We start from the raw sequence: 22,349 nt of genomic DNA, 5'->3' as shown, positions 1-22,349 counted from the left end.
GCCTCTCTCACTCAATGTTTATGGATTTTGCATCCATTCTTTCAATTCTTCCTGTTTGCTCTAATAAGCCCAGGGAATGAACATTCATTTAAGGAGTAAGATTACCCCATATAATATACCTGGAGCAAAACTGGTCTTTCAAAATTAATTATTGATATGTTAATCTGATATCAAATGTTAAGTATTTTAGGAACTGCAGAGACTTCTTTCATATAATCATAGAAACATTTGGGTTGGAAAAGACATTTAAGGCCATTGAGTCCAACCACAAACCTAACACTTCCAAGTCCCAGTCAGCCATGTCCCCACGTGCCACACCTACACATCTTTTAAATACCTCCACCACTTCTACACATCTTTTAAACACCTCCAGGGAAGGTTATATTCAACTCAGACTACCAAAAACCTCCCTGTTCTGGTGTAGCTCTCTGTAGCTCTCCATAAAAGAGAAAAAATCTTGTTTTCACGTGATTTCAATTGTCTATTTCTAATCAAATATAATCTCTGCTAATAGCATTTAAACCATTATTCTCCCATCTAAATAGGATACTACAATCTTATCATAAATGATACATAAACCACATCCCTGTTGCAGAGTTTCTGAGACAAAGATGACCAAAATGATGACCAGATTTTCCCCAAGGAGTGCTGTTGCTTTGTAATTAACTTGTTAATACTACATATCTAGGCTCTGTACATGAGATCCTTTTCTCCCTCTATTTGCAGTTAGAAGCCCTGCTAAGATAGACCTTTTCTTCATCATAAATTGCATGGCCAGCTCCTAGAAACTGAGCTACTTCTTGTAGCTAGGAGCCCAGGAAGATAAACATCTACTTGGGTCTCTGCATCCCTCAGGCTTTATTGCTCAGCCAACCAGGCTGCATTGAGCACAGTTAATTCCAGCAGGGCTTCTGAGGAAATGGAAATCTGCCACATCAGCTACTTTAAAAAACTGAAGCCACTGTAAAACTTTAAAAAAAATTCTGTTAAAAACATATCACAATGTTACATGCAGTATACCTACACACCTACCTTTACCCCAGCCTTAAATATTTATAATTTGTGTAAGTCAGAAAGATAGTTGGACTAGCATCACCCCTGAGAGAGAGAGAGAAAAAAGAGAAAGAGAGAGAAACAGAGAGAGAAAGAGAGAGAGAGAAAGAGAGAGCAAGAGAGAGAGAAAGAGAGAGAAAAAGAGAGAGAAAAAGAGAGAGAAAAAGAGAGAGAGAACTAAGAATCTTTGAAAAGGAGTTTGTTTCTTCTATAGGAGCATCATCCAGCTGACAGGTAAACCTGGCAGAGACTCAAAACTATTCATCTAAATCTAAAGAATTCACACTAAAAAAGGCAGTAAGTGGATGAAAACTCCATGGAAATCCACTATTTTAATACCTGTCCGGTACAGTTCTGTGGCACCCCTGAAGAAGCGGGGCAGAGCTGCCTCCAATAACATGATAAAGTCTTCAAGCTCTTCAGTAACTCCCACTAGGAAGTATTCATTAATCAGATTGTATTTGGCTTGTTCCAAAGCCCATCTGCTTCCCACATTCCTAAAATGACAGAGAACAATCATATCAAGTTCTGATGTCAGCCAACAATCCTTAGTCCCTAGATGGAGATTACTTCACAACAGGACATTTGTATAAGAAAGGCATGACTTATTCCAAGTTATAACCACTGCTAACTTCATTTCCCTTTCCAGTTCCTCTCATTTGTGTTCTTATCTAAAAATGTGACTCCTCTACTTATAAAATAGTCTAAATAAAAATACCCAATGTGTGTGTATTTGATTAATGTCCCTATTCAAGCCATTTTTCGAGGATTTACACTGTCTCAATATTAATATTCTGTCTCTACTTTCACATTAGATACCAGAATTCTAGCAAGAAAATACCTTCCCTTTTGCACCTTCTTTCTTTCTCTGTTGCTCCACATGGCCAGAGAGTAGACAGGTCTGAACATTTACTTTGCTTATGTTTGAATGAACAAAACCTTTGACAAATAATTGCCCTTGCTATCACTCAGAATTTTTCAAAAACTCTATGGGTTTTTTTTTTTTTTTTTTTTTTTTTTGCTAAAGAGTTTTTAAAAGTCTTTGCCATTATTATAAAATATTTTGCATTGACATATGGACACTATTTGCTTTTGTTTCAGTTTCTGCTAAGTAGCATTGACTACTGGATATCTGGTAAATGTTTAAAAAAATAAATTTATCCTGATCTCAATTATTGTGTACTCCCCAGGAACTTTAGGACCTTGAACTAAAATATCTCCATTCCAAAAGAATGATACTGTAGTCTGACATAAGAGAAAAATGTCAGACTTTATATCTGCAAAAATGATTTTTAAAATTGAAAACATGTTTTCCCTCATAACACTGCTGATACACAATTGTAACATACTACTTTTTTAAAGAACTGCAAAACTGTTTCAGTAAATCCATCTTTAACAGAAACCACTCAAGTATCCACTGCTTCACTCTGTTCAGTCCCTCACACTTTTATCAACTGGACTACATATTGAAATTCGTTGAAGTTTAGATTTCAGCACTGATGTACTTGACAAAGAAGCTACATTTATCTCCCTACCAGCATTCTGAGCTGTGGCCACAGAAGAATGGAATTTGAAGCCAAAGTTTCTCTGGAGCACAGTCGGAACCTCCAGCTGCCACACATTCATCAAAGGTCTGGAACAAAGACAAAATTGAGCTGAGCTTTAAAATCTCATCTATGTATCTAACATCTCAAACTGGTTAGTTGCTAAATGTAGTGGGGACAGAAAAACACATCTATGATGTTTTAGAAAAAACGTCAAGCCTTGCTTTCACAGTGTTATTAGGATGATCTACTGTCTCAGCTAAACAGTACTTGGACAGTCCTTTATGGTTACAAGTAATGAACAATTGATCTTACCTGATACATTGATATACCTTTGATATAACTTTAGCAAAGGCTATTTGTCAAAAGTAGCAAAAACAGTCAATAATTGTTGGTATAATTATTTTCCCCTATAAAAGAAGTCACTAAAGATACAGCATCAAATGCCATGAGGAATTGCGTGATCCTGCAACAGCTGGATCTTTTTTAACACAGAACATTATGCATTTTTTGTCTTTTAGATTAAACAAGCTCCTATTACATTTGAATAATGAAAACTAATTGCCATTTCAGAGGCTCATTTTGTTTTGGCAATCAGAAGAACTGAAAAGAAGTTGTTCACAGCATAACAGAATATTCCATACAATATTGCTCTTCATGTGGATACTCTGCTGTAGTAACAGAGTTTCAACTCAGTAACACAGTTACAATAGGAACTCCATTAGCACTGCAGGGAATTTGTAAATGCTTTACTGTGTCACCATAAAGGAAGAATTTGTGATATTTCTAATCAAGATATAAGATATATCCTGTATCTAGGATATATTAAAAAAAATAATAGACCCCATGGACAACTTTTGAGATTGCTTCTTCAGTATAATTACAAGTTTCTGTTCAAAGCAACTATGTAAAAACACATTTGTGTAATTATTTTGGGTTAGGGACAACATGATTTGCTTTTATTTTGAGGTGAAGTTTATGAGATAATGTGAAAAAATTATTGATACTATGCCAAGGCAGGGAGTAAACTGTGGTGCCTTGGTTCACATTGAACTCTGAGTTTAGAATAGCTTGTATCTGTCATACATCATAGATAAAAATGCAGCTTAAGTGGGAAAACAAAATATTGGTATGCTTTCCCTAGCATAGTTCTCTAGGGAAATTCTGCACTGATCTATTGTTAAATGCACCTCCTAAATTATGAATGTTTATACTAAAAATGAACTGGCATCTGTGCAAAGAAAGATTTCTTTGCTTATACCTGCAGGTTATTTTACAGTTAATAAGCAAAAGGAAGCAAGCCATTTTCTAAGTTGAAATAGGACAGACTTCCTTCCACACTTCCTCTTATGCACCCACCTTGGCTGCTTCATCCAGAGATTTATTATATGAAACCCTTGCCTCTACAGACTCTGCATTTGGAGCCAAGCTAACTATGACTGGAAGCACAGAGATACAGAAAACAACCAAGTTTAGAATTCTTGTATATAGATGCCGTGGTATGGACTAGGAGGGGACAGAGTAAAAAATACGTTGAGATTCCTTTCCACTAATAAAGGAACAATTGAGTTTCACTAGAGGTAATTTCTGATTTTCCCCACTTTTCAACTCTAGAGCTTTTCATTAATCTACTCTAACACATACTAGAATAAAGACACTGCAATTGGCTCAATCCATTTTTGAGCTTACTTAATTTTATAACTAATGTATGCAAAATTTACATCATCTATACATGGACAGTTCCCCAAAGACACTTTGGAAAAATAGTACTACCTGATTTACATGAAAGAAGCCAGAAGCTTGATATAGTAAATCAATTTCACTTCAAATGAACTTGAAATGCTTACAGAACATGTTAAAACTGTACAACAACAATAAAGTCTCTCAAACCTAAAGAAAGTGGTCTCATAGTGACAAAATGTGAAAAGCACCTTCAATAGAAAAATATCAAATTAATAATGCAATGCATTGCAAGCATTATAAACAGAAATGCATGTGACCTTTTTCCCAGCAAATCAAGGCTTACAGTGCAATCTACCAAGCAGCAACACTAAGGATTTTTGGCATGTTTCCCAGTGACTATCTAACCATGTTGTTTGGATTATAATTCAAAATTAAAATAAACACTGTTAAATTTCACTCTTTTTAGTAAGTTTTATGTCCTAGAAACAGCTCAGACTTAGCAGCATGCTCAGCTTTCCAAGTGACTGATCTCAAGCAGGAAAGAGGAAGACAGGCTACAAAAGATGAGATCCTATCTCTCTTTTTTAAAATGCCTTTATGGTATCATATCACATCACCTGTTCATCTGTTTAGTCAGTTCTATAAAGACAACTTTTAATCTTAATTTCTATTTATTCTTGAAGCTTTCCTCTTCCTATGCTGCTGCGCTACAGGATACCTGGACAAACTGAAATGCAGTAACTGAAGATGGCGCTAAAGCCTAAATAACAGAGGACCACTTAGTTCCCAACTGGAAAGAAAAGAGGAATGGCTTGCTCCAAATATTTAAGAAGTACTATTTGGATGGGGGCAGCACACAAAATGATTACTCACAATTATTAGTTGTTATGGTGTTTATAGAATAAAATGTATATTTTGTGTGACTTTTGCTTGCTTTTCAATGTCTCTTGGTATCCACACAGCACTACACTAAATTGTCAACATTAGCGAAAAACAGCATCAGCTTAAGAAAATATCATCACTGAAATTGTATCAAGTGTTTGGCTCTGTAAAGTACAAAAATTCATTACATTTTATAGGATTCCACACTGTTCAAGCTACAGTTTTGCAAACCATACTCATATTTTACACCCTGCTTTTCTTCCCAATAAAGGAAAAATCCAAACCAACATGCCCGGAAAGGTCATACTGCAAACCATGACAGCGGATGTACAGATTCTTTCTGGAACAAATCCATTATGGAGCCTGAATAATGTTGCCATCCTGAAACTGTATTAGTAGTCAATGTTTGAATGTGCTAACCTGAACTTGTCTACAGCCACCTAAGACACAAGGAGGAAGTACAGAAATGTATGTGTCATACTCGATAGTTTCCAGAAAGACGTTGCAATGCTTACATTTTTTAAAAAAATAGAATCAATTGGGTTGCTAATTATATGACAATAATCAACAAAGCCAAAGCATCAGCAGTTCTACAGCTTTTGCTGAAAAAATATGTCTCAGTCTTCAACAAGAAAAGATGTAGCCTTCTTACATAGGAGGATAAACCTAATCTGATAATTATAATTCTGGATACCTAATGATAATTTTAAAAACTATTTTATTTAATTTTTTAACAAATTACAACACACAGTGAATTTATAAGGGTACAGAGAACCTACTAATGTCATGCTCTGCTCCAGTATGGACAGGAAATGGAAAATATAACTTACAAAACCACTATCACCAAAGCTGATAAAATAACGATTTGGCTTTCATCAGGGCATTTTTAAAATTGTTTTCACATTGATTTTAGTTAGTTGAGCATATATTATCAGGTGTACTTTACCTTTTTATCCCCCTGCTTTCGCCTCCGTAGCCCTGGTCTGTAATCATCTCCAAAGCGCAGAAAGTAATAATAAGAAACTAGGCGTTCTATAGGGTCTCTTATGACATTTATGTAAATTGGTTTCTTTTTAACACCAAATCTAAAGTAAAAGAGGAAAAAATATCTTTCAAAGGACAAATCAAAGCTTCTCATCTAAAATGTAAAAGCCTGTTGTTATTGCTACAACTGAAATCCATACACAGAATACAGGATACTGAGAGGAAGCTTAATGATCACTTCTTTTCATCTCATATCCAATGCACTACATGGATGTGAAAGTAAATTCAATTTCAGTCTGCCCAAAATAATGATTTTAAGGGTTTATTATTAAAGAAACAAACAAAACAGACATATTGTCACACAAATAGATAGTAAAAATGTTTACACAACCATCTTGACTCTAGAAATTCCTTAACTAGTTTAGCAGCCATATTCATGTTTATAATAAGTACAAGGAAGTTTGATATGGAGTTCCTGCCCTTGTGAACTGGGCTTTGCAATGCTGTGAGTGGTTTTCCTGGCAGGTCTCCAGCTGTCAGAGACATTAACTCTAATAGCAGGAAGACAGAGCTCAGAGCCCATCCATTGCCTGGGCTGAATGCATACAGCTATGCTTATTAAATATAAGTCTAAGATAGTATCTGTAACCATATTAACTTTTCTATCTAAAGATATTAAATTTTTTCATAGACATTTACCCTAAGCAAATTTTGATGCACTCCACTACAAACAGAAGCCTGATGAAATGAGGTGGTAAGCTCATACGACACAGGAGAAAAATTTAAACCAACAAACTGTTTTGTGCAAATGCTACCTTTCAGTGATCTATGTTCAAGTCATCTTTTACAATACATTTCTCAGTTTTATTTTCTTTTCCATTTGAGATATGCTGTGGCAAATTATTATGGTATCCAAATATTAAAGAGTTTATGTCACAATAGAAATTGTAAGTGTGTCAAGTGCCCTGAAGTAAAGCTAGAAGCTGGAAAAAAAAGTTCTCTTCTGCTCCTATGCAAACTGGGAAAGCGTTCTCCATCAAAAGAAGGCCATTCATGCCTGGCTTGGCTAAAACAGAGCACTCATAGTTTTAAGATGCAGTACCATGATTTTTAAGGGGTAAATTTACTACCAGACACTGTGCATATGAGGAATGTTAAGTTGAAAAGCTGAAGAACAGAAATGTAGCAAAAGTAGGAGAAAGGAGGAAGTTAGAAAAAAAACTATTTAGAGGCATTGCTTTTGCCAAAAACAAGCACTACAGACAGAGAAATTGTTAAAGGCTACAGAAAGAGCAATTGATTCTCCAGTGCTGCCAGTAGAGTACCAATGATTCAGACTGGAGCACTCTAAGGCAGAACTGCTGACATCTGTCTGCATGCCAGCTCTGGCTTCCCACAGTCTGCAGCGGAGAGAGGGGGTGAATATTTCAACCATTCTGATGCAAAGTCCAGGCTTTGAACTTCACCCTCTTTAAGCTCCACTGAAGTACATGAGACATGCAGGTGTCCCCTTCCACAGACTACTGCAAATGCTGAGGGAGCTGAAACAAACCATTTCCATAGAGCAGCAGACTCAGCCAATGAACAGCACATATCTGTGGGTTAAATGCAGATGTCCAAGCCCTTAGAAATGCTTGTGCTGCATTGTACAGTCGCCTGCATTTGCACACGAGCTTGAAGAACTAGTTTCAGTTACAGTAATATAAACCTACCAGTAATATAAGTATTACCATAACCTTATTAATAATGATAATGAATTGGCAATTGCATTGTCAAAGAACTTTTTTTCCCAACTATTTACCAGAGAAAATAGAGACTAAATGGATAAGAAATTTTAAAGACAAAAAGAAAGGGAAAAAACTTAAACTTTTATTAGCATAATTTCTACATGAATGGATTACAATAACCTGTCCTCAATACTGTGAGTTATTGATGGAATCCAGTACTTTAATTTGCAGCATATTTTAAGAGGTACTTCTGATATTTGACAGTGGACCTAAGTCTGATGTCCATGGATAAGGAAGCACTGACTCTTCTGAAATATTTTACACTTCTTAACTACAAGAATGTTCATCACAAGAACATACCTCACAGCCTTAAAGGTGTGGGCCTTGCCAAGCACAACCAGCGTATTCAAGATATTATTTTAATAATGAAAACCCAAAGTATGAGAAAGCAAGCTGTTGTGGGGAAAAAAAAATCACTCAGGTGAAAGGATAACAAACAACAAAGACAAGGATAACACAGTCCTGGAGGGAAGATGCAGATGAAAGAAATCTGTGAAATTGCTTAGATGCTTTCTAGATGTAAAATATTTTAGTTTTAAGAGTTCCAGTTTCTGAAAATGTTTTCAGCTTTATGAACTAATGTATAAGATAACATTCAGCTTTGCTGCACCAGAAAGCCGTTACTCAGTTCAAGCGTTTGTTAATGTTGAAGCATTTTAATTTTAAAAAGGCAGAAAGGAAACTAATGAATTTTGATGTATTTTATTTGATTGACTGATTTGTCAGTAACTTTTTTTTGCCTGTTACTTCTTGTAAACTTGGTGCTACTGGTTATTTTCAGCTACTACTGTAGCATTTAGCATTTTCTGATAATGTACTGTATTGGGAATCTGCACAGGTCTCGCTTCCCCATCTCATTCTTTGTAATAAAAAGTCCAAATTAAAAATCAGAGTACACGACAGAATGAGTAATTAAAAGGAATGACTAAACAAAAGGAATTATTACATACAAAAAAGAATTTAAATAAATACTTTAATGCATAGAAACATAGAAACACTGAGTGACCATCAGCAAGACGTAAAAGTAGCGGTTACTATAATTTGTGCAGTCAAATGTAATGAAATCTGAAAATGCCACTTTCAATTTTAAATAATTTTCCACATGCTCCAAGTGCAAGATGAAGCACTGCCTAGTAAGCATCTTAAGCAAAACTGACTTGTCAGTTCAAGGGGAGGTTTCATAAGACTGAGGTACTGAGGATCACAGCTTTAGATCCAGAAGCAAAAATAAGACAAGAAAAGAAACATATGAAACTGGGAATAAAGATATGATCCTGAACCTTTGAGGTCAGTGGGACAATTTTTAAGCTATTTTATTTAATTTAATTTTAGAAGTAGCAGCATTTAACTCCACAAGAATTATTTCAATGCTTTTTCTAGCAAATCAAACTATTATAGAACAGAAAACTACTTCAAAAAATAACTTTTCATATTTTGATAAAGTGCAAAGGGACACTAAGGTAGTGAAGAATTACATAACTTAAGAGGCAGGTGGTATTACTCTTTATATGAAGCATTTTTGAGAACAGCTATTTTAAACCTCTCCAAATGGGAAGCCAATCCTAAAACAGAACTGCCAGTGTTTCAGAGAAAAGCCATGATTTTCAGCAAAACAAGCTTGGAATTTAGACAAGGAATACTAATCCCAGTATATGAACGTTTTCTTTTTTAAATGAGACTCGGCTATAGTTTATCATGCAAGAAAACGAGCAATCGGTGAAGATCACCCCCAAATTCCGGCGCTCCGGAAAGGCCCGGGCCGGGCTCTGCCCACGCTGCAGTTCCCAGCCGGAGCGCTGGGGGGCGCGGCAGCCCGGCCGAGCCCATGGGAACGTACTTGGCGAAGTCCAGGTACGAGACGTGGCCGTGGTAAAATCCCGGCTTCATCTCCTTCCACGAGGTCACGTTCTTCACAAACCGCACCTGGGAAAGCGACCAACAAAAAGCGTTTCTGTATGCCTCATTACATTTACCCATACACGGCCTTTCCTGGCTTTTAATCTTATAATGCATTAGATTAAAAAATCTATTTTGAGTATTATAAAAAAAAATTGTGCCCCATAAAATAGACTTTCCTGCAGCATACAGATGACTGATTTTAGGTCATCAGAATTTAATGATCAGAAACTAACAAAAATAGAATACAGCAATCAGAAGGAGAGTCCAAGGAAACCTATCACAAAAACATCACTAAAACAAACATTTATATTTTTGTCAGTCCATTTTATTTGTAACTGGAAAGGAATGAGGAATTCTTTCAGTAGAAATGCAAGTACATATTTTATGGAATTGTCTGATCTGATATTCAGTCCCTCAAATAAAAGTGTACCAGATTTACAGCATGTTCTTAGACCTATTTTATTGGGATATAAGAAACAAATCAGATGGTTCATTTACTCCTCCATCCCAAAATGCAATGCCCAAATAATCCAGAAATGTTATAAATGCATGCAATGTAAATCAGATCTACAGTTTGCTATTTTGAATAGTCATCTTAAGCCTAACATTGTAGTGAAACTTTCATGCTAAAGCATGAAGTAGCCCTTGAATGAAGGCTGATAGAGCGCTTATTGGCAAACTTCACAAAAACAGGAATAGCTTTACATTTCAAAGAACAAAATAAGACACATGCCCCAAACCAGAGAGCGTGATCAAATTAAGTGGGACATGCAAATCCTGACAGAGCTTGGCTTTACTAGATGAACAGAATATTTTAACATCAAAGCGTGTAACTGAAAGTTATTCCAAAACTAGTGAATTGGATAATAAAGAGAGGATGATAAATTTGTACTGCCTGAGCTGTCTGACAAAGATATGCCATTTCTGAGGCTGTGAACTAAAAGATAATGTTCTCTACACATCTGCAATATCTTTTCTGTTATACAGAGAAACAGATAACCACAAAGATTCTAAGGTGAGACAAGAGAGACAAAAAAGGAAAGTTTGAGAACTCAAGACAACACACTAACATTCTGAAAGGTCAAGTGTATTGAGAGTGTCCTGAAGCATAATATTTACTACTTATTATAACTTACCAGTTGAAGATTTTAAGAGGTGAGACTGGCCTGCTGCTGTTTCTTCAATTGTGCAAAACTCATGCTCCATGATTTAAGAGGTTGGTAACCTTATTTCTTTATAAACACTGGCTCATGGATTCTCAGATAACAGAAATGCATACTCATTTTTAATAACAGGCAACATGAATTTTTTTAGTGTACAAGTTTCACAGTCAGTGGCATTACAAAATTTAAAGCATATATTGCACATTAAAATGGTGGCAAATCTAGCTGAAAAGCACTGCACAACGTTACAAAATGGTGTTTTATAAACTGCATTGGCTTTCTGTCTGGTTTTGTCCATAGCACAAACTGTTAATATGGGACGTTGAATCCCGCTGAACTACCTTTACCTTTACAGGTAAATAAACTGAATTAAACCACAATTCCATTCACTCTATCTTTCCAAAATCAATGACAAGATATTTTCAGTGGAGAGCCTCAGCTATAAATACTTTTTTACCTGGCAAAGATATTTCCTAAATACAAAATATCATTCACCTTTCCTTCCCTCACCCACTTACTCCAAATGTCATGGCTGGTTGATACAACTCTCCTTGTAAACCAGTTATGCTATTTAGGCTGTGCAGTGCACCTCACATATTAGTGTACATTTATATTTCCATGAATGAGCTTTTTGAAATCTTATATCATCTAGATTTCTGTTTCTAATAGACTTGGACTAGACACAAGGTAATGTTAAGTACAAAATCCTACGTTTTTTGTTTTAGATCCCCATGCCAGCCATCTGGCATCAAAATGTAGATGTTTCAAGCTTCTAACACCAGCCAAGCTAAGAGAAGGCTTGGAAGGTTTTATAACACACCTGTTATAAAATGTCACACCTGTGACATTTACATCTGTCTTAAGATGGACCTGCAACATGCTGAGCCCCTGAGAACTATAGTTTTTAACACCTATAACTAGCCTGCAGACAAGAGATTATTTTTTTTTCTCTCACAATTTGCAGCATTCCAAAAGCCAGAATTGTTCCAGGTCACAGACAGCCTAATGAGTCTGGATTGACACATTTTAGGTCAGAGATGAATATTGCTCACTGCTTCACACTGTTAAATATGACCAATTTTACTTTTCAGGGCTTAGCAGATACTGTAGCTTTCAAGAGACAGAGCAAGCTTCTCCGTCAGAGCCCAACTGAATAAAATTTGAGGTGACTTTAAAAGTTCAGATAGATGTGAATGGAATTCCTGTGAAGCTGTTTCAGGGTGCTTTTATATAATCAGCTACAAAGTTGCTTCACAGCCTTCAGTAAGTGGGAAATCAGCTGAGGTTCACTGAATTAAAAAGCCCGATCAAAGGTACTCCAGGGGCATAAGATGTCCTGACAGGTAAGTTAAACACATTCAGTTTCTAGGACAGTAGGAATTTAAAACAAGTCCCACTGAGCCAAAAGAAGGAAAAACCCAACCAGCATACCTGGTCTGAGAAAAAGCCATGTGTGCAAATGAAAGTGATGTGCTAAAGTTCTGATCTCTGTTCAGTAACTGCAGCCATCAGTGCCTCTTCTCTAGAGTCTGACTGCACACTCTCACATGAACTCATGCACACCCAGATACACTCACAGTCACACACACATGCACACACACGCGTGTGCACACGTGTGCAAGAGTGTGTGTGTGATTGTGTGTCTGAGTGTATCTGATGGTGCGTGCATGTGACTGTGCTTGTGTCTCATTGTGAGAGTGCCTGAGTGTGCAAGTGTGTGTGTGCTAGTGTGCAAGAGTGTGTGTGTGTGTGTGTGTGTGTGTGTGTGTGTGTGCGCGCGTGCGTGTGTGTGCGCTAGTGTGAAAGAGTGTGTGTGAGCGTGTCTGAGCTAGCTCTGAACCAGAGGTCTGGAATGCTGGAACAGGCAAGCAGCACACCTTTGGCTGCATGCCATGAACAACCACAAGCAAGCTCAAGGCAAGGACAGCTGAGAATCAATTTTGTGAGATGGTGAAAAGATTGAGTTCACCAGTTCAGCCACAGTACAACCAGGATACCTGCCTTGCAGTTAAAGTTCTTTCTCAGAAGGAAAAGTACAATTGGCACACATGCAGCACTTGTACTCAGTAGACCATCTAACTCCAAAAGAAAAATTCTTAAATGTCCACAAGCACATGACAATACTTCCAATTCTAGCAGAGTTGCTTGCAGGCTTTTCACTTGTTCCACTTCTGACAGCCACTGAAATCTGTACTAGCAGACAAAATAAGTACCACTAAAGCCATTATGACTGTGCTGTCCTTTGAGAGACCAACTGTTTTAGAATGCACTTGGAAGCAAGATAATATATTTTCATGGTGCTCTTTAGAGAAAAATTGAGAGAGAAACTGAAGGAGAAAAAAACCCAAGAAACAGAAACCAGCAAGCTGAGGGACTGAAACACTGGATAATTGTAGCATTCGTAACAGTATAGAGAATATTCTCACACCCACTTTTTAAATAACATAACAAGAATACATGCTGTAATGCAGAACAGTAATTTAAGTGCTTTCAATGACAACTTCACCATGTACCAAAAGCAATAAAGTTTGTGTGACTGGTATGCCATCCTGATACCTGTAACACAGGCATTCTTGTATGGACAAAGCGTCTCTACTGAAACATACAAGCAGCAGTAAAACTCAACCAAACAACTACTCTGACTTAATTAAGAAAAGCACACAGGTCAGAAATGCAACATGAGCAACACAGCACCCAGCTTGCTGCAAAGAAAAGGCCCAGCCTGGGGAAAGAGGGGCAGCTCCCAGGATCCTGCTGCCAGACGTGCTGCAAAACAAAGGAGGATTGCTGGGACAAGTTACACCTGAAACTAAAATGGGTGTTAGGAACTCTTATTGGATTATCTCAAATCAGATACAGGCTATATTTGGAGTGGATTTTAAATATCATTTGTTTCATACTGCATTCAAGAAGTAAAGGTTTCACATATGGGCTGAGAACTTAGAATCTGTTACAGAATTACAGTAGTTTGGAAAAAGTACGGCAGAAAAACTGCACAAAAGAACACTCACGACTTTACAAATTTCTGCCAGGTCCCAAGCAATCTTCACCTTACCTAGGGAGATTTGCTTTAACCAACAATATCACTAATAGAACAATTTTGTCTCTATGATATGTTTATGTATTTTACTACTGGCACATATACACCTAATGCACCCAAATAAGCTATACTGGTGGAGGTGCCATATGAATATGCAGGGCTAGTCCAAGCCCACAAAGACTAAACATCACCAGCTAGCTCTCAGCACCCCTGCCATCTCTTGCATTATGCGCTATGACTTGCAATGGCAAGGTGTTATCTCCATGCATTGAAGGCGAATAATCATTTCTGCATCTTTAAACGCTATGCAATATATGTAGTTCTTCACTGTCAGCATCTCCCAGTTCATGGCCAAAAAACAGTATCAAGTGTCTAATTAAAGTACATCATTTACCACCTTGGACAAGAGCATAGTATCAAATGAAGGTAGGACTGACAGTATTGTGGACATGCTCAGCACAGACAGATGTTCATACTTCAATAGATTATTATTAGAGGGAAGATGAAGAGTTTCTATTTTATAAAACTAAGCCAGCAAAGAACAAATTTTATTTGAATGAAGTTCAAACAGAAGTAGAAATTTAAGGTAGCCTGTGTTTAATTTATACCTATTCAATGACTAGCTCTCCTATCCTCTAGGACAGATCTCCATTTCAAGAGACACCTTGCCAGAAACAGAATTTGATGGGAAGTGCAGTACTATGTATACCTGACGTGAGTATGATTTTTAATTAATAATTAATAGGCTTATTAAATACTTTGAAAAATCACCCAGCTCTTAGTGCACCGGTCTTTAGTACTTGTTCTATGCAGCAGACCGGACTATAGTGATGACTACCAGGCACAGTAATCTGTAGGACAGTACCACCTTCATATGTAGGAAACAATTTTACAGGAGGAAATACTCCACAGTAACACAACTCCACTATCACAAAACAGATTCCAGTATCACCCAAGTCCATTATTTCTTCTGCACAGAGATCCCTACCTCAACCTTTCTCCCACACACAGAACTGGAAGTGAAGGGCCTTTAGCATCTGCTTCCCCTGCCCCAGTCCAGCTGTGCTGAGCTGCTTCAGCCTGCAGACATGCACTTAGAGGAGCTGGAAGGCTCAGTGCTGACATGCTGCAATGCAGAGCAGCTCCTGCCTCTGCTGCATATCAACTTAAGTGATCAGCATACAACCGGCAGCAGAGAGCTCTGAAACATTTGTTCTACAGGCAGGAATGATGACAGTGATGTTTCAGATCTCTAACCTGGATTCTCTGCAAGTGCAGTCATGACAGCCAAGGAAATACTAATGAAAATAAACCAATAAACCTACTTCCTCACCCCAGCCTAACAAAAAACACCGCACTGAACCCTCATCATCTTTTTAAAATATTCTTTTTAAAATACAGTAGCCATGGTCATTTCTAGTCTGGTACTACAGTGATTTTAGTGAGGATTTTAATGCATGCTAAGTGACCCGTCCTTTGCAGAGCAAGCTATTTACAAGCACTTTTCTGTATGCTTTTTATCACCTGTGAGACCTGACCAGCCCCAGTACTAAAGACACAAGTCTAGCCCTGACAGCATGGCACAGTGCCTGCACTACTCAGAGAGCAAATTGCCTAAGACTGCATTCACTGCAGATGGAGATGACAGACAAGTTGTATTACACAGCCAAAACAGTTATAACAACAAAGGTCATTTCTACCCCAGTCGTGTCCCTTTTTAGCTTTGTTTTTGTCCAATAAACAGACAACCACCTCCAGTAGCCAAGCAAAAACCTCAACCTGTTAAGAAATAATATTCTCTACAAAGAAAATATGAAAATATTAGATTTCATTTATATTGAAACATGTGACGAAGATGTTAAATACATCAGATCACCCAAGTTTACAAGAGCAAAATTTTTCTCCTGTGCTCTTCCCTGGTTTCATAAAGACATCCCAAATTCAGCAGCTTACCTGATCTTGCAGAGACATAACAGGGTTATTTTTGGTTGTATTGATATGTAGAACATGGTATTTGTTCTTCGCACAGAGATCATAGGCAATATTTGTGAAGGATGTGCTGGCAGTCTTGGGTACTCTGTTGTAAATAATAACCACATCATCTTCCTCATCCAGGGTCACATCTTGTCGTGGACCATCGACTGTGTGACGTTGCTCTATTTCTCTGACTTCATGCCTTGCAATAGCCCTTTCTGTTAAGGAAGAAAAATAGAAAATTTCAATGTAAGTCTCACCAATTCTGAAGTTCAAACCTTAGAACACAACCTGGTGAAAAGCAGTAACTCCTGAGCAATAAAGGAAACACTAGCTGTAGTATGTATTTCTGACATATCTGAACAAAACTTCATCAATAAAAATGAAGGAAAGACAGTCCAACACAGAACACAAAGCCTAGAAAACAATATGCTTAGGGAACACAGACCATACTCTGTGACTCACACTGATGTCATTGTCTTTAGAGTCACCATCTCTAAAGGAAAGTCTATAATGCACTATGAAAATGGTGACATCCCTGAAACATCCCACATGATTTCTACAATACCCCTAGTGAAAAATTATAATGGAAGATGATTTTATTAATTTGAAGTTTGACAAGAATAGAAGCAAGAGGCGCTTACAAAACAGGTAACAGATGCAGGTTTTTTTCTGTTCCAAATAAGTATGTACTTTAGTACAATTTGTAATACAGATGTCAAAACACTTTCTCACTCCTGTATGGTGATACTGCCTTTAATAATGTATTCAAAGAAATCTGCATTTATCAACAGTGTAAGCTGAAGTTGATATCACAAGAGTAACCTGTAATTCTCTGTATTATTTTCTTTTACAGGTTATAGCTCTTCATAGATGACACACTTTTAACAGCAGCAGCAGCTCTTGACCTTTACTTCCCTTGATTCTTTAGGCAGTTTCTTCTATTCTCTTTCCTTAAATCTCCTTAATTATAACATAAAATCACTTCTAAAGCAGAATCATCAAGCTGTGAATAGCCTACCCTGTAATTCCACGTAAATTGTCTTAAACCACAAAATTCCATCTGTCTGAAATGCTTCAAAGCTTAAACTCACTCACTCTCTCATATGCTCATATCTCACACCCCATAACTAAGTTACATCAGTAGGAAAATGTTTGTAGGAAATGCTTATTGAGTGTATCTCAATTTTCCACATGACATCTGTTGCTCCCCACTACATCAGTCACAGTTTTTGCTCCTTCCTTTCTCATTTGCTACCTCTCCCATCAATGCTGGCAAACGTCCTATTTTGGAAAGAGATGAGGCGGCAGACTCAGGTTTCATCTCTCTGAAGATGGCTACAGAGAATGGGGCTGGCAACTCTCCCCTTCCTGCCAGTAACAGATTAGAGGAAGCATTGGTAGGGAACACAGTTAACCATGTGGCTGCCCAAGGCTACATGGATAGTGAATACCACCTAGAGAGGCTGAAATGAAACACATTTGGTTGGTATTTTCTACACCAGAGTAGTAGATCTAAGCCAGATTTAATCATAGCTGCACAGAACCCCAGGGCTGATTAACACTTACATGGAAGAGTGAAACATTTGTGAGAAAGAGACATGATTTGCAAGAGGATTTATGAGACGTATTCACTAATGAGGTATTTTAAACCTTGATGATTCAAGAATTAGTGTGATAAGGGCACTTTAAAGACCATGCATAAGATATAAAAGCTGCATGATTGGATGCAATTAGCAGAAAGGCCATTGCATCCAACCACCTTCAACTTCCCGTGCAAGAGGGAAAGCAAGAACTCGGGTAAGGAGCAGAACCTTCACAAGCCTGATGGATACAGACAGTCCCATTATGAAAAAAAGGAGGCTTTAAATTTCAAGCTGAAACAAAAACTGATTTTAAGATGAAGTACTGAAATCACCTTTTTGAAATAATTGCAATAGTTAAAAAACAAAATCTGAAATTAAGTGAAGGGTATAAACTGCTAAGTGCAAGAGGAAGCACCTGGAAGTGTCTAAGCTGGTCAGCCATCCTGAGGGCCTATTTCATTCTAGTCTACGAGTAATGCAGTAATGAAAATTGCAAATTTTGTAAAAGTGCACATTTTTTCTCAATCACAAACTGTTGGCAGTTTTTCCTGTGAAGTCAGGAAGCCCTTCTGCTACTTACTGAAAAGTCAGTTTAAACTCTTCAAATGATGCATGATGCAATTTTTTCTATTTATAAGGTTAGTTAATTTATTTGGAGAAGGGAAGAGGTTCAGTAAGGGCAAGATGCAACTGAGAACACTCTTTGGGATACCCATGTAATCAGAAGTTAGAGAATTTGAGGAGTTAATGGGCATTTGATTAACTACTTCATTTGTTCTTCTATAAAATTTAAATAATCTTGAAAGTAGAAGCCCTATAATGGCTGAAAAATGAACAATACTTATGTGTTTAGAAATATGGTTGAAAATGCAATGCTTTAAAGACATTTGACATGCGGAAGATAGGGAGGTGTATTTACTAAGTATATCGTGTTTACCAAAACATCTCCTTAGATGACAGCCCTGCAAATATATAACTTTGATTACAAAAACCTGCCTGCAAAAGGTTGGACTGGTTTCACTGGAAACAATTTTTAAAAATTCTAAAAATCAGGATGGGTGATTTCTTTCCTCTCAGAGATTCAGTGGACAAAATGTCCCAAAGTCTCATTGCTTTCACTGCATTCTATTTAAACTTTGTGTTGTAGGAAAAATACTTATGCAAAATTATTAAGAGCCAAATGCTTAAACAGGGTTAAGATCATACACTCTAAATTACTAAAACATAGGATAATTTTAAGGCATGAAATTTTAAGGCATGAAGTCTCACACTTTTATTATTGCTTGTTGAATTTCCCCAATTGTAATACACAATATAATTGCTATACCCTTGGGATAAACTATGTTATGTCATCTGCAGCTGTCCTGCACACAAACTTTCATCAACTGCAAGGACAGTTTGCACGCAGACAGTACCAGTATGATCAGTGTAATAACAGTTGCTGAACTGATTATTTACCAGCAGGTGAATCACTTGCAGAAAATCCTCGGTTGGCTGAAGTAGCTGCTTTGTAAACAGTAGAACAAGTTTTCTCACCCATTTGTCTACATCTTCTTCTAAATCTGCCTTCATCCTATTTCTGTAACTCAGCCTCTTGGCATGACTTACACTTCTTGAGCCATCCTCTTGTAGCAATAAACCACAAAATATCATGGCTAGCAACAAATTGGTTTGCCAGTCACATGCTACCAGAAAATAACACATGATGGGCAGGTTATGCCTTCTCCTTCAGCAGAAGCACTAATAGCAACATTTCATCTGTACTCCATCACTTCAAGGTTACTGCCCTTTCAAGTCAAAGCAGTTTCTCAACAAGCTCAAAAGTTACTAACAAGAAATACTTGGAGAGAAATGGACAGGCCAAGGATCCCAACTAATAAAATCACCTGTGAAAATGCAGTGGACCCATACATACTTCTAAAAATATTTGAAAACCTAGCTGAACCATATTTACATAATTACAGAAACAAATCACCCAAATGAACAGTATTTAAATAATTACAGAAACAAATGACTGGGATCGTAAGCAGTTATTAGTCTACATTCCTTGCACATTCAAACAGATAAATGTCTTAGGTAAAACAAGCTTATTAGCATTGACTTCAAATCCAGGAATTAACTGCATAACTGCATACAAAATCTTCCCAAAGAAAATAGTGTGTCATGGATTCTAACAACTTAAAGATTAACAAAAGCAAACATTTCAAATTCCTCACATTTTTCACAGAAGCGTAAAACCTCCTGGGATTTCTGAACAAAGAAATCTATCAAAATCAGAAATTCTTCTTTACCCTCTAACTTAGCACTTACCACTCTTGATGAAAGACACATTTAGAGTCTGACTTGGTGTGCCAGCTTGCTTTCCACCTTGCTCCCAGGCCAATTAGGCAAGCAGCTCTCAAGCTGTCTCCCTGCCCAAAAGCTTTGTTAAATGCATGATTGGCCTAAACACTGAACCCAAGCAGGACTGCAAACCTACTCACTATGGACTCCATTCTCCTCTGACCAAGAATGAAAACTGAACAACAGCTTAAAACAGAATCATAAATCTGTAGAGAAGTTGATGTTTGGAATAATTTTCCACACCCATCATACACACAAAGTTTAGGTATCCCAACAAGCACGGTTATTCCCAGAAATAATATATTTACTTATAGCAAATACTTTGATAAAACAGCATCCAAAAAACAGAATAAAACAAAAGACTTAATTCCATCAAATATGAAAATTTCAAAAGTTTGTAAATGCTTTAAAACAGAAGGTGTATACTTAAAACACATCTTCAGCTCTAACTACAGCACCACTTCCATGACTCCTGAATACTGACATAATGCTAACTATAAAGTTAGACAAAGATCTAGGGAAGCAAAATGTTTAGGCACCATGATGTAGTATATTTAAAAATAAGTATGTCAAGCAGCTCCATAAGCTTTCCAACTTCAGATTGAACTGTTTTGCTTGACCCAAGTGTTGACTTCAAGTTGATGAATTAGCATGAGAACAAACGCAAGAGTCACCACTCATTTTTGTTTTCTCCCACTCACTTGCAATTTCTTGTTTCCTTGGGACAAGTAAACAGATAGCTGTAAAGAGAAGGATGTAAGCACACAAGGAAAAGGTTTGTGACTTTTCAGAATGCCCAAACTGTCAGTAATCTGTTACGAAGCACTCTGACTATGATAAGACCAAAGAAAAATAACTTGCAAACCAGGGATTTTTTGTTTGCTTTATTTATAGTGCTTTAATATCTTAATGCAGGTCTCCAGTGTCAGCAAGAGAAGTTAATGGAACTGTTTTCTACATGCATGGAGTTGTCACAAGCATTCCACTATACAAATATGCATGTCACTCCTTCAAGAAAAATCCAATTCAAATAGTGAAAAAAAGCAAGATCAATATAGAGTGTCTGACTCTATTTAGTAAGGCAGCCTGGAGACTGGTGCTTATCTATATATATTTGTTATTTATATTATTACACAAGCTTTCTGCAGCCATACAATCACTTACTTTTTAAAAAGGGTATTGACTAGCAAAAAAGCAAAAAGAATCACTAAACTATCTGTTAAAACCATTGAAAGGCCTATATGTAAGAACAATGCTGTATTCTAGTAAGCGCCATCAGGTTTAATAAAACTAATTGCTAAGACACACTGTTATTTGCAACATATTGCACTTATACCCCTGCTTGTCTTCACACATCTTGGCTAAACTAACCTAATCTGGAAAACAAGCTATTGCCATCTGGTCTAACAGCCAAAAAAAGGAAGACAGCAAACAGCGCTGCCTTCTGATCAGAACGGCAGCTGACGTGGTTAAGGTAGAAGAGCAAAACATTTTACTAGGAATCTGAGGAAGTCAGAGTACCAAGAATAACCCTACAAGAACTCTGTGTAGCACCAACAGATAGAGCGTGATATTTGCTAAATTGACACTGGCTATGTATAGAGTAAGCATTTACAGTGATAAACACGATTTCTAACCTTAATGTTGTTATTGGTGCTTGTGTAAAACAGAAGTTTTGAAAGAAGTTTTAAAAAACAGAAATGAGCCTGCGTGCTGCACGAGCCCCACAGTTGTTAAGTCATTAGAGAATTAATTTCAATTACATTTTAAAAATACTGATTAGATAAGCTCTTGATTATAGTTTTTGTTTTCTTTATAGAAACTATTTATCTTGGTCTTAGCTTAATTTAAGAACTTCAGTTTAATTCTATACCCTGGCTGTTTTGTACAGAAAACAGAAGTAAGTTTTATTTTTCCCTCAAATTGTTAATCAAGATATTTTCTACTTCATGTAGCTAAAATATCAACATAGATTAAAAATACTGCTTTATCTTTTTTTCCAGTCTGAGGTTTGCAGCCTAAAGACCTCATCTGCAAGATCAAAAAGATAAGCATGAATAAAGATAAGCTCTAACAACATACAGACCACTTAAAAATTACATTTCGGGTACATCAAAGCCATTTTAAGTAAATGAAAGTACAAAAGCCCCCCTATTTTTAATTAAATGCTAGAATTACAACAAACACGAAATTAAAATGTTTTAATTATCTCTGGAAAACTCTTTTTGCTGTATCCTTCCCCTCCTCACACTTAAGTCCAAGCTATTCTCAGCAGAACTGGGAATAGAAATACAGGCAGTATCAACTTGGTTCCTTTATGAATAAAATAATCACCTGCTGGAAGGGGAGCCCTTCCCCTTTGACTCTCAGAGGATTGAAAGGAGCAGAGGCCCTCTGCACCCAAGGAGCCC

At 37.0% G+C, this 22,349-nt stretch overlaps 1 protein-coding gene across 1 annotated transcript in view; it reads right to left on the bottom strand.

The window, feature by feature from the left end:
- The window catches only part of HS2ST1 (heparan sulfate 2-O-sulfotransferase 1), a 73,180-nt gene that overhangs the window by 985 nt on the left and 49,846 nt on the right, over positions 1–22,349 (bottom strand). Inside the window, exons 2-6 of the mRNA XM_030952946.1 lie at positions 15,989–16,227; positions 9,771–9,856; positions 6,109–6,247; positions 2,589–2,686; positions 1,393–1,550 (exon numbers count right to left, since the gene is read on the bottom strand). Of these exons, the coding sequence (XP_030808806.1) occupies positions 1,393–1,550; positions 2,589–2,686; positions 6,109–6,247; positions 9,771–9,856; positions 15,989–16,227 (720 nt within the window). The remainder of the gene's footprint in view (positions 1–1,392; positions 1,551–2,588; positions 2,687–6,108; positions 6,248–9,770; positions 9,857–15,988; positions 16,228–22,349) is intronic.

The sequence above is a fragment of the Camarhynchus parvulus genome, chromosome 8 (genome assembly GCF_901933205.1).
Source record: "Camarhynchus parvulus chromosome 8, STF_HiC, whole genome shotgun sequence".
In the NCBI taxonomy this organism is placed as follows: domain Eukaryota; kingdom Metazoa; phylum Chordata; class Aves; order Passeriformes; family Thraupidae; genus Camarhynchus; species Camarhynchus parvulus.
The sequence above is the reverse complement of the archived record's forward strand: the minus strand, read 5'-3'. Positions and strand labels throughout refer to the sequence as shown.